At 36.2% G+C, this 13,550-nt stretch overlaps 1 protein-coding gene across 5 annotated transcripts in view; it reads left to right on the top strand.

The window, feature by feature from the left end:
* The window catches only part of LIN9 (lin-9 DREAM MuvB core complex component), a 94,378-nt gene that overhangs the window by 3,379 nt on the left and 77,449 nt on the right, over window positions 1-13,550 (top strand). For 2 of the 5 annotated variants that reach the window (XM_070602662.1, XM_070602665.1), the window contains 3 exons: window positions 3,501-3,533; window positions 5,238-5,332; window positions 6,889-6,993. In XM_070602662.1, the coding sequence (XP_070458763.1) occupies window positions 3,501-3,533; window positions 5,238-5,332; window positions 6,889-6,993 (233 nt within the window). Of the gene's footprint in view, window positions 1-399; window positions 419-3,500; window positions 3,534-4,278; window positions 5,333-6,888; window positions 6,994-7,564; window positions 7,645-13,550 lie in introns of those variants that run through there. The other 3 variants (XM_070602663.1, XM_070602664.1, XM_070602667.1) reach the window with 3 other exon arrangements.

The raw sequence follows: 13,550 nt of genomic DNA on the forward strand, positions 1-13,550 counted from the left end.
TCAGGCTTGCATTCCCCTTCCACTTGGAACCTCTGCTTGACTTCTCTCATGTGTTTTCATACCCCTCTTCCCGTGCCCCCGTCTTCCTTGAATATTCTAAATGTTCTCCCTCAGGGCTTTTTTACCTCCTGCTTCTTCCCAGCTTGGAGCTTTGGCCTGCTCTCTCCTGGCTGGTCCTTTTCAGGTGTGACCTCAGAGAAGCCCCCCTCACAGCCCTGCTGAAGTTGCTCCCCCACCTTGCCATCACCTTGTTTGTTTTCTTTATAGCCAGCCACTGCCTGAGTACAGTTCTCATTTTATGGACTTGTTTATTGTGTGTCTCCTCCCACTAGAGGGTCAGCTCCCTGAGAGCAGAGGCTGTGTCTCTCTTTTCCCTCGGGTAACCCCAGCTCCTAGAAGAGTGCTGTGGAAGCATTCAGTCAGTATTTGTTGAATGAATGAATGGACATACCCAGTTACAGCAGGATTCTAACTTAATGAAATTCACTTGCCTGTAAAATCTGTGTTCTTAACCTTATGGTGGTTTTTTTTTTTTCTTCAGGAAGTTTCGCCCTGAGCTAGTATCTGCTGCTAATCCTCCTCTTTTTTTGCTGAAGAAGACTGGCCCTGAGCTAACATCCATACCCGTCTTCCTCTGTTTTATATGTGGGATGCCTACCACAGCATGGCTTGACAAGCGGTTCATAGGTCCTCGCCCAGGATCTGAACCGGCAAAGCCCGGGCTGCTGAAGCAGAGTGCCTGAACTTAACTGCTGCGCCACTAGGCTGGCCTCACCTTATAGTTTTTTTGATTGATTATAGTAGTACAGTAAGCATGATATAAAAATTAGCCATGTGCTCTGTGCATTGTTCTCTAAGTGCTTTTACATAGATTAACTCATTTAATCCCCATTTTACAAATTAATCAGCACAGAGAGCTTAAAGTAACACAGCAAGAAAGTAGCAGAGCCAAGATTCAAACACAGCTCAGCTCGATCTGTGCTCTTAACCACTGTGCTGTACTGTCTCTCAAAAGAGGAAAAAGGGAGTAGGTCAGAATCCCGAAGATATAGTTCTTGCCTTCGTGGAGCAGGAATAGATGTCCTTGCGGCTCACGCCTCTTCCTTCAGATCTCTGCTCAAATATCACCTTTCAGAGAAGCTAATCGTGAGCACCTTATAGAAAAGTAGTGTCCCTCCCTCAACTGCCACCCCACATTCTGTATCCTTATTACCCTGCTTTGTTTTTTCTGGTAGCACTTATCACTTGATGTGTGTGTGTGTCTCCCCCCATAGAATGTAAATTCCCTGAGCGCAGGGACTTTGGCTGCTCTGCATGCTGTCTATCCCTGTGTCCAGAGCGGGGACTGGGATGCAGTCAGCGCTCTGCATACTCACCAGAAGAGTGAGTGCTTACTGCTTTTTCTCTGATGACCGGACTTCTCTTGGTCGCTCCATCGACATGTGCCCTGTCTGCTACTGCTGCTTCCCACTTGTGTTGTACTGTTGGAGGCTTTTTAGCAAGACTTCATGGCATCTCTCCCCCACGGCTCCCCCAGCTTTCCTGCTTTTAGTCATTAAACTTCCGTTTGCACGCAGAAGCTAAGGTGTCCTGTAAACCCTGCTCCACGTCTAGGCAGGAGGGTAGGGTGAGCCCAATCAGAGTGGTGTCCATGTCGAGGGGCATCTGCTCTACAAGCCTGTCACTGCCCTGCAGAGGAAAAGGCAGTTGAGGGTTAGGGATCCGAGATGCATAAAAATATTTCACAGCTGGAACTGTGTTACTTCATGTTACTCCTCATTTAAAATCCATTGTTCATTTATAAAGGAGAATTAATGTCTTCTCTGATTTTTGTTCCTGGTTCCTGTTCTTTCTTACTTTATCCCCTGAGAGCATCCTTTATTTTTGTGTTTTCTGTAATATGATATTGGGCTGGCTCTTTAAAGATATTTGCACACATTTTGAACATGCTGTTTAAAAATTTCTTTTCTCAATGCAAGTAAACCAACCTTTCAAATAACATCACTACTGCCTGATCATAGATTATATTCTTTCAAACATAAATGGATGTCACAGTAACTGAGAAGTAGCTGGTTCTAAAATAAAACAAATTTTAAAGTGAAGAGTGATACGAAGTAATAATTTGACTATAGTAAAAGAAAAAGTGTTCAAAACGGTTTTTTAAAGTTAAAAGAGGGAGATTTTACTCATCTATAATTCCATGAATAATTTCTATTTTAGAGCATAGAAAGGGTTTTTTCTGTTAACTTCTTTTTTTATTGAGATACAATTAACATGTAACATTGTGTTAGTTTTAGGTGTACCACATCATGCTTTGATATATGTATATATAACGAACTGATCACCACAGTAAGTTTAGTTAACACCCATCGCAACACAGATTTTTTTTTCTTGTGATGAGAACTTTTAAGATTTACTCTTTTAGCAACTTCCAAATATACAATACAGTATTGTTAACTGTAGTCACCATGCTGTGCATTATGACATCCCCAGGACGGACTTATCTTATAACTGGAAGTTTCTATCTTTTAATCCCCTTCACCTGTTTTGCCCACCCTCCTACCACTCGCCCCTGGCAACAACCAATTTGTTCTCTGTATCTATGAGTTCGTTTTTGGGGGGTTTTTTTGTTAGATGCCACATATAAAGGAGAGAGATCATTCTTTATTATTTTTCAAATGACTTGAACTTCTTTGCAATATACGTGTCCAATCCTGAGATTTTTCAATTTAGTGTTCTCCTTCTTTCGTAAAAACTTCTTTCCCTATCCATTCCTACTTCCCCTCACCCCTAGATCCTACCCTTTATTCACACCGGAACATGTAGCCCAGTGTTTCTCAAAGTGGGCCTGAGAGTTCCTTGCAACAGAATCTCCTGAGGGCCTTTGTTAATCGTACAGTTTCTGTGCGTCTGAGGAGCTTCCTGCTTATTCTGATACACCAAGGTTTGCTTTAGTCAGTGCATCCCTTCAGCTTCATGCCAGCCCCTCTTGGCTGTTCTGAACTCCCCTTTCCAGCTTGGATCTTTAAGTGTTGCACATGCCTGCGTTCTCGACTTCCAAGGGACTTCTTTCTTGCTGTGACAGTGCCTGGGTCATTTCCATTTTCTCTTATCCCCACTATATTATCCCCTTCTCATCTTTGCCTCAATAAATATCAGTTCACTTTCCCTTCTCCAGTGCCAGCATACTTCTGGATGAGGATCTAAAATTGTTTCTGTCCCTTACTCTTTCTTTTTCTTCTCTGTCTACATTTTTCTCTCTGGAAAGGTCTTTGGTTCTCACAACTTCAACAGGACTTCCAAATGTCTCTCTCCAGTTTTTTGCCGTATCTGAGTTCTGGTCTATAGCTTCAATTGTCTACTAGTTATTTCTGATGGAGCATCCCACCATCACTTCAAACTCAACACTGCTAAAGCTAAAAGGATGACTTTTACCTTTAAACCAAGTTCTTTTTTTCTCACTTTGATTGTGAAATAATATTGATTTGTTTTAATTGCAGGCTCTTCAGCAAAAGCCCTTGTCAGTTTAAAAGGTAAGAATCATAGCATGAATCTTTAAGTATGGCATAAGCTAGAAACTTAATTTGTTAAATTAATTTGGATACAGTGTTTCTCTTTTCTTTCTATGATTCATTATATCTTTTAAATATTGATTTTCACTGATCGTAACTTTAAATTCATATGGAGAATTGGTCCTTGTTTTTTTCTTAGAATTATTGATTGAAGGACTTTCTAACTAAACGTTCCTGACAGATCTTTGTAGAGTTAAAGCATTTATTAAACAAGTGTGCTATGCTATATTTTGCATAATCATTTATTTTTTAAGAATCTTGCCTTTTAAGTAATCATGCAAGTCTCTTGAAATAAAAGAATGATAGTTCTTTTCTTTTTCTGAGAAAAAAGTTAGACATGTTCCTTGGTCTTGCTGTCTGTTTCTGGAAGTACGTTAGACCAACCCTCTCAATGTAATTTATTTGGAACTTTTACCTCTTGAGCAAGATTCTACTGGGTGAATAAATTTGGAACCAATCTAGATATTTTCAAAGGTTCATTAATACTTTGTTTTTAAAGCTACTGTGTGGTGCTTTCAATGGGTGGTTTACCAGATTAAGTCCTGAGTACGTATCTTCCAGAATTACCCTAATTGATTTGCCCAGCAAGATCAACCCCATCTCACCTCTTTTCTTTTTTCTTTTTATTTATTTGTGTAGAGATTGGCACCTGAACTAAAATCTATTGCCAATCTTCTTTTTGTTTTCTTTCTTCTTCTCCCCAAAGCCCTCCGGTACATAGTTGTGTATTCCAGTTGTAGGTCCCCCAGGTTGTGCTGTATGGGATGCTGCCTCAGCATGGCTTGATGAACGATGCCAAGTCCGCACCCAGGATGCAAACCGCCGAAACCCTGGGCCACCAAAGCGGAGCACGAAAACTTAACCACTTGGCCATGGGACCGGCCCACCGCCTCTTTTCTTTTGTACTTCTTAAAATATATATCTGAAAAAGTATTCTGTTATTCTTTTTCTCCCAAAATTAAAACCATTCCTCTTTTAAAAAAAATATATACAAGTGATATAAATTTCTTATAGAAAAAAACCAAAATGCTGATGAGCAACTAGAAAGAAATAAAAATAACTATCTTGTGTATATTCCTCTCACTTTTCTGTCTCTATATAATTATATCGTTTTTATAAAAATTAATCTCTCCCTTATTTTCATAATATATCTAATCAATTACTTGATGGGATTTTTTTCTAGTTGCATAGAACTCTGAAGACATTTCTTTGAATTAAGGAAAATAGAAACGCCACACAGTTCATTTTTGGATATCAAGGGTTTCACATATCGAAGCAGAAAACATTGAGAAATTTGCCCTAAATTCAAGGTTAAAAGGAGCTTTTTCCATTGCCCTGCTTTCAGCCAGATTATATGTATGAAATAGTTCTTGGCAAGTTAGAATAGAGGAATTATTGAAAACCTAAAAGAAAGAAGCCACACGTTTTAATATGAAAATTTAGTACTTTCAAGATGTATTACCTTGTCACATTGTTTAGAGAGTTTGACCAAAAAATACAGAAGAGATTTTTAATTTGTAATAAACTAGAATTGGTATGGTCAGTATATTTTCTCCATATTGGTAAATATTTCAGGTATATTGCTGTCATTAAAAAGGCAATGTTCATAGTATGAAATTCTTTGAGCTAAACTTAAGTCTCATTAGTAATAATTATTTATTGCAGAGGGAAGCTTATCTAACACATGGAATGAAAAGTACAGTTCTTTACAAAAAACACCTGTTTGGAAAGGCAGGAATACAGCCTCTGCTGTGGAAATGGTAAGGAATTAGTTTTGTTTTGTTTTTTTTTTACAATTTAGGATATGATAGCTAAATTATCTGTATTATTGTCATGTACAAGTTCTTACAGCATAGTAAAAATTTTCCAAGATTTTTCCACAACTCCAAACATTTGAGTCTTTCGGTGTCACTGAGCAATATTTGATCATATTTAGATAAATAATCTGTAGCCTGTAGAACCTAATCATCATTAAGCATTTGTTAAGTAACTGTAGTTTTTATAAATAGGCAAAAACAAAAAAAAACCCCAATTCATACTTTTATTAGAATGTAAAAAATTTTACGTGGCTCTGATCCCTGCAAGAAGATATATAAATAAGTGGTAAGAAATTAAAATCTTGTGTAGGTCAAGGGAAAGTGCATTTAGAGGTGGAAAGTAGAGATAAGCATATAATTAGCATGACTAATGATTTGGGGGGTGTCTGCTCCTCCCCTGCCTAGCTAGGTAGCCAGGATGTTTTAGGGGTCCATCATGGAACAAGCCTGGAGCTGGGATAGACAGCAGCCGTCACAGTAGCCAGGGCAGCTGGCCACAGTGACAGTGCAGGACTTTCCACACTCTGTCTGTTCTATCACAATCATTCTCTTCCTCTCTGACCATGGTCAGGGCAGGGGAGCAGGATAGAGGGACTTCCTGTCAAGGCCATAGAGTATTGAGACTCTCAGTGGGTTCAATTTCAAGGATCCATACCTCTAGCCTTGACCCAATTGGATGTTGCCCGTATATTGCTAGCCCTCTGCACTTGCTTCCATACCTCTAGCCTTGACCCAATTGGATGTTGCCCGTATATTGCTAGCCCTCTGCACTTGCTTCCCTTCCAACTAAGCACGAAATTCTGTCTGGAATGCTGGGAGAAGGATTTGAAAAAGATTGTGGGCACTATTGGGATATTGTTTCTCTTTTCCTTTATTAATTAAAGCCTCTGAACCTAGGATGAACTGTAAAATTTTTCATATTACAGACCCTTAAGTGTATGATGTACTTTGGGTACCTAAAAAAAACCTTGGTTCTACAAGCACTTACTAAGTATCTGCTATAGGTATCTTGTATTTTTACTTACAAATGGAAATTCGGTTAACAATTTTTGACGGCAGATCTAGTATAATATTATCTACGTTTAGATTTACTCTCTAGCATGATGTAGTCACTCCATCCCAGCCCAGCCCTATGCAACAGACATATCGTGTGATGCATCCAACTGGTATTAATCCAAGCACCACATAATGAGAACTGGAATTTCCAGAACTTATTTTTGTCTCTTCACCGTTCAAGGCTGCTAGTATACAAAGGGTTCTAGTTTTAATCATCAGCTGGGTGTTTCATTTGTAAACAGACTGCATAAATATGTATCTTACTACTTTCTAAATCTGAGGTTATTCATATTTGACTTGGTATGCTTTGTGTTACCCATACTTCGTCCTTCCATACTGCTGATAATCCAGAGTTAGCTGTATTTTCCAAGTATAGAATTGTGTTTTGGAACAAAAATGGAAAGTGTTCAGCTTTTCATAAAATAAAAAAATTTCTGTTGTAGCCTTTTAGAAATTCAAAACGAAGTCGACTCTTTTCTGATGAAGATGACAGACAAATAAATACGAGGTCACCAAAAAGAAACCAGAGAGTTGCCATGGTTCCACAGGTATGTGTGTGCTAAAATTTTTGATTCATTGAAAGGAAGTGAGCAATTGCTCAGCATAATGAAGTTTATATTTATTATTCTATTACATTTTGAGTAACAAGTTCTTTTCTTTAAATCAGTGCTCCAGCTCAGCTCCTATTTTAGTTACCTAGAAAAGGCCATTATCTTATTAATGGACTTTAAACCAGAGTAGAAAGCCAATCCTCGGTCTTACAATGCTTGCTTTTAAGCATGGAGACAGTGGACATTAAGCAAATGGATTTGGCTATATGGAATCAGTTTGGAGTTTTGCGTGGAAATGAAAGGGGAAAAACATTTATTTTATCACTGAAGGAAATATATCGAAGACTTCCTTTATCCAAAAGAGGAAAATACATAGCGTGGTATCATATCTTGTTTTTCCTTTTTGGTATATTTTAAAAAAATAATAGTGGTCATGTGAGAATCAAAGGAATGAATGAAAATTGGGTAAGGAAATATTGACTTTAAGAATAACGTGATTTTTCTCCTATCAAATTTATAATTTTTGATATAATTATTCCCTACTTCCCTTTCATTTTTTTCCCAAAAGTGTTATAAGATTTTCCAGTAGGATGGATCATAATAGAGGTGATTTTCTCAACCAAGGATTTGGCCTCAAATAAATTAAAGGTATGACTAGCAATATGCCCTACCGAAAAAAAACTCTCCCAAATCTTACATACCTTTATGATCATTTCAAATAGTAAAATATATTCATATTCTGTAAAATGAACAGAAATGTATTTTGAACTTTCTAACATCAAGGACAAATGTACATAAGCATCTAAGGTTCAATTTAAAAATTTGACCCAGTTAAGACTAAATAAGTGTCATTGCTTGGTTCAGTAGGTGTTGGATACAAGGTTGGAAGAATACACAAAATAGTTAAATAACAGGAAATAGTTGTCTTGACTTTAGAAGAGCTGTGTTATTAGGATAGTTTGAAAGACTAACTCTGTTTAGATTATTTAAATTTCCAAAAGTGTGGGGTTTCTTTAAGTTCTTTTTTTTCTCCAGCTATTTATTAGGAAGATTTTCAAACATACTGGAAACTCTGGTCTTTATAACTGTGAACCCGTCCTGCCCCAGCTCTATCCACTGTCCTCCTTCCAGGCACATCGTTCCTTCTGGAACTGTTCTACACAGTCCTTCCTTCTGAGCAATGCAGAGCAACTGTAACATAAGACACATGATAGAGACTTCAAATATGTGAGAAGGTTTTACGTCTTCTGAGTTTTCTCTTTTCTCCTCTTAACACGCCTAGTTCTTTCAGTCTTCATTTACATGATATGGCTTGTTCCCTTACCCTTGTAGTCACATCATCTAAGTCTGCATTCTGTCTGTGTGTTTCTTTAAATAGTACAGTCCAGAGCTGAAAAATTATAAAAACCAGTTTTCGTTGAGTACTTAGTATGTGCCAGATCCTGTTCTAAGTTATATGTATTACTTTGACTTAGTCTTCAACAACCTTGATGAGATAGGTTACTATATTTCCCATTTTTTGGATGAGAAACAGACACGGAGAAATATCTTGCTCAAGATGACAAAGCTAGGAAGTGAAGACTGATACTAAACTGGCAGGCCGCCTGTCACCAAAGCCCTACTTTTTGTTGTCATTTTAATAGCCTTATTGAGGTATAATCCACACATCATACAATTCACCTATCTGAAGCGTTCAATTCAGTGGCTTTAATATATGCAGAGTTGTGCAACAATCACCACAGTCCCTTTTAGGACATTTTCATCATCTCAGGAGAAACCCTGTACCCAGTAACAGTCACTCTCCATTTTCTATTTGTTGAATAAACCCTTAGGAGTATAATTGCTACAAGAGTATTTACATTTAAACTTTGGGGGATGCTACCAAATATGCTATTCATAAAAGATGTAATAATTTATATTTCCACTAACGGTTTGAATATATTTCCCCACACTCAATGGAGGGATACAGCTTTATATTGAGTGAGCCACCAATACCCTATTTAAAAATCTGGGTCAGTAACACGATAGAAAGAAAAATAGCACTTTTTCTGATATATTTTATAGTAATTTGGTTGTTATTTATGCTAAATAACTCCTGGCATACAAAATTTTTTTTACATTAAAAGGTTAATTTTCTAAATGGGATGTGGTATCCTGAATTGGATTCTGGGAAAGAAAAAGGACATTAGTGGGAAAACTGGAAAAATCCAAATAAAGTCTGTAGTTTAGTTAATAGTATTGTACCAATGTTAATTTCATAATTTTGACAAACCATGATTATGTAAGATGTTAACATTGGGAAAAACTGGGTGACGGGCACGTAGGAACTCTACTATCCTTGCAGTATTTCTATAAATCTACAGTTTTTCCAAAGTGAAAAGTTTATAATAAAAAATAAAAAGTTAATTTTGACCTCTACCTACCCTCCAGATCCACTTCCCTCATTCACTGGGAACCACTGTAATTAGTGTGATTATCCTTTCAGACCTTTTTAATACTTCTAAAACTTTATGAATGTATTTGAGAAAATACATCGTGTTGTCTAATATATTTAGTTTTAGAATTACGTTTATAGTATTATTTTCATGATACTGTATCATGTACCATTCTGTAATTTTTCTCACTCAAAAGTCTGTTTTTGAGATCTGGCTATGCTGGTTGATTTAGATAGATAGATACGTAGGTAGATAGGCTTCAATATTTCATTTCTTTTTACCATTATATAGTAGTCAATCTTATACCATAATTTATTTGTAAATTCTCCTTTTATGGACACGTAAGTGGTTTCTGAGTTTTCACTATTACAAACAATGCTGTAGTGAGCATCCCAAGCATGTTTGTATAAATTTGCAAGTGTTTTTCTAGGACAGATGCCTAAAATGGAGAATTGCTGGATCATAGGATATGCAGATTTAAAGTTTTTTAAGTAGTGTCAAATTATTCTCCAAAGAAATTGTACTGGTTTATACTTTCTACCAACACTATATCATAGTGCCTATTTTCCTGAATGCTTACCAACTTAGTATATAACCAAACATCTAGCCTTTTGCTAATCTGATAATAGCATCTTACTTGTTTTAGTTGACACTTCATCTCTGAATGACGTTGAGATGTTTTTCATATATGTTTAAAAACTGTTTCTTTCCTTTCCTGTAAACTGTTGTCTTTTTCCCATTTTCCATTAGATTGTAGGTTATTTTATTACTAGTTTGTAAGAATTTTATATATATTAAGAATATTAGCCCTTTGGCTGTTTATATTGGTTATATGTTTTTTCAGTTTGTAGTTTGTCTTTTGACTTTGTTTCTATGTTTTTCACCAAGCAGGACTGAAAAAAGTTTTAAGGGTCAAATATAACTCTCTCCTTTTTATGACTTCTTGAGTTTATGCTCAGAATGCCCTTCCCTAGTCTAAAATTTATAGTTTTAGAATTCTCTCATATTTCTTCTTTTTCTTTCTTTTTTTTTTTTTTGATGTTTAAATCTTTAATACATCTGGAATTTATTTTGGAATAAGGAATGAGACAAGACTGCAACTTAATTGTTTTTTCCGGAGGACTACTTAGTTGTCCTGGTAACACTTACTGAGGAATCCATTTTTTATACATTGATTTAAGATGCTACCTGCATCACAAGCTAAATTCTTGTATATATTTGGGGTTATTACTAGGCTTTCTATCTCTTTAGGTCTAGTGTGTCACTATATTTATCAAATTGTTTTAATGTGACTTTATATTGTTTGTTAATGTCTGGTAAGACATTATTCTTCTTTTCTTTTTAGATTTTCCTAGGTATTCTTGCACATTTATTTTTCTATATGTACTTTAGAATCAACTTGACTAAGAAAAAAATCCTGTTGGGATTTTTATTGGTGTTTCACATTTGTGACATTGAGGCTGCCTATCCAAGAATTGGTTGCAGTTCCCCTCATTCAAGCCTTAATGTCCCTCAGTAGACTTGAAAACTTGTTCCCACATCGATCTCGCACATTTCTTAAGTGTACTCCCAGGCATTTAACACTTTTGTTCTTGTCATTTTAGCTGCCATTAACAGGATGTTTCTTCTGTTTTATTTTCTAATCAGTTCTTATTTATATATAGAAAAGATAATGATTTTTTTAAGATATTGATTTTTGTATATCAACTTTGTATTCACCTACTTTATTAAATTCTCTTATTTTTAATGGCTATAGTTGATTTTCTTGAGTTTTCTAGAGGAGTCATATCACCTGCAAATAATGGTAGTTTTATTTTCTCCTTTACAATTTTTATTCCTATTATCTAATTGGCTAATGCCATCAAATCAATGGTAAAAAATACATACTGGTGATACTCAACATATTTGTCATATTCCTCACTTTAATGAGAATGTTTTTAGTATTTTATCATTGAGTATGATACTGACTTTTGGATTGGAATGGGGAGAAATGTGTTTTACAAGTTAAGAAAGTATCCATCCATTTTTGTTTTCTTGGTCACTCTAGCTAAAGGTATGTCGGAACTTGTTGATCTTTTCAGAGAACTTTTGGTTTAATTGATTTTTGGCTATTGTTTTTCTCTTTTCTATTTCATTTATTTCTGCTCTAATCTTTATTATTTTCTTCCTTCTGCTTACCTTGGGTTTTCTTTGCTCTTCTTTTTCTAGTTTCTTAAGGTAGAAAGATAGGTTATTTTTTTCTTTTCTAATATAGGCATTTACCCTATAAGATTTCCCTCCAAGCACGACTTTAGCCGTATCATTTGACTTTTTTTAATTTTTTAATTTTTTTTATTGAGTTATTGATAGGTTACAATCTTGTGAAATTTCAATTGTACATTAATGTTTTTCAGTCATGTTGTAGGTGCACCACTTCACCCTTTGTGCCCACCCCCCACCCCACCTTTCCCCTGGTATCCACTAAACTGTTCTTAGTCCATAATTTTAAATTCCTCTTATGAGTGGAGTCATACACAGATTATCTTTCTCTCGCTGGCTTATTTCACTTAACATAATTCTCTCAAGGTCCATCCATGTTATTGCAAATGGAATGATTTTGTTCTGTTTTGCAGCTGAGTAGTATTCCATTGTATACATGTACCACATCTTCTTTATCCATTCGTCTGTTGATGGGCACTTAGGTTGCTTCCATGTCTTGGCTATTGTAAACACTGCTGCAATAAACATTGGGGGTGCATAGGACTTTTGGGATTGCTGACTTCAAGCTCTTTGGATAAATACCCAGTAGTGGGATGGCTGGATCGTACGGTAGTTCTATTTTTAATTTTTTGAGGAATCGCCATACTGTTTTCCATAGTGGCTGCACCAGTTTGCATTCCCACCAGCAGTGTATGAGGGTTCCTTTTTCTCCGCAACCTCTCCAACATTTGTTGCTATTAGTTTTAGATATTTTTGTCATTCTAACGGGTGTAAGGTGATATCTTAGTGTAGTTTTGATTTGCATTTCCCTGATGATCAGCGATGATGAGCATCTTTTCATGTGCCTGTTGGCCATCAGTATATCTTCTTTGGAGAAATGTCTGTTCATGTCTCCAGCCCATTTTTTGATTGGGTTGTTTGATGTTTTGTTGTTGAGTTGTGAGAGTTCTTTATATATTATGGATATTAAGCCTTTGTCAGATATATGACTTGCAAATATTTTTTCCCAGTTAGTGGGTTGTTTTTTTGTTTCAATCCTGTTTTCATTTGCCTTGAAGAAGCTCTTTAATCTGATGAAGTCCCATTTGTTTATTCTTTCTATTGTTTCCCTTCTCTGAGAAGGCATAGTGTCCAAAAAGATCCTTTTAATACTGATGTCAAAGAGTGTACTGCCTACGTTTTCTTCCAGAAGCCTTATGGTTTCAGGTCTCACCTTTAGATCTTTAATCCATTTTGAGTTTATTTCTGTGAATGGTGAAAAAGAATGGTCAATTTTCATTCTTTTACATGTGGCTTTCCAGTTTTCCCAGCACCATGGGTTGAAAAGACTTTCTTTTCTCCATTGTATGCCCTCAGCTCCTTTGTCAAAGATAAGCTGTCCATAGATGTGTGGTTTTATTTCTGGGCTTTCAATTCTGTTCCATTGATCTGTGCACCTGTTTTTGTACCAGTACCATGCTGTTTTGATTACTGTAGCTTTGTCGTATGGTTTGAAGTCAGGGATTGTGAGGCCTCCCGTTTTGTTCTTTTTTCTCAGGATTGCTTTAGAAATTCGGGGTCTTTTGTTGCCCCATATGAATTTTAGGATTCTTTGTTCTAATTCTGTAAAGAATGTCATTGGGATTCTGATTGGGATGGCGTTGAATCTGTAGATTGCTTTAGGTAGAACGGACATTTTAACTATGTTTATTCTTCCAATCCATGTACATGGAATGTCTTTCCATCTCCTTATGTCATCATCCAATTCTCTCAGAAAGGCCTTGTAATTTTCATTATGTAGGTCCTTCACTTCCTTAGTTAAATTTACCCCAAGGTATTTTATTCTTTTTGTTGCGATTGTGAATGGTATTGTATTCTTGAGGTCTTCTTCTGTTGGTTCATTACTGGAGTATAGAAATGCTACTGATTTATGCAAATTGA

The sequence above is a fragment of the Equus przewalskii genome, chromosome 31 (assembly GCF_037783145.1).
Source record: "Equus przewalskii isolate Varuska chromosome 31, EquPr2, whole genome shotgun sequence".
Lineage (NCBI taxonomy): Eukaryota > Metazoa > Chordata > Mammalia > Perissodactyla > Equidae > Equus > Equus przewalskii.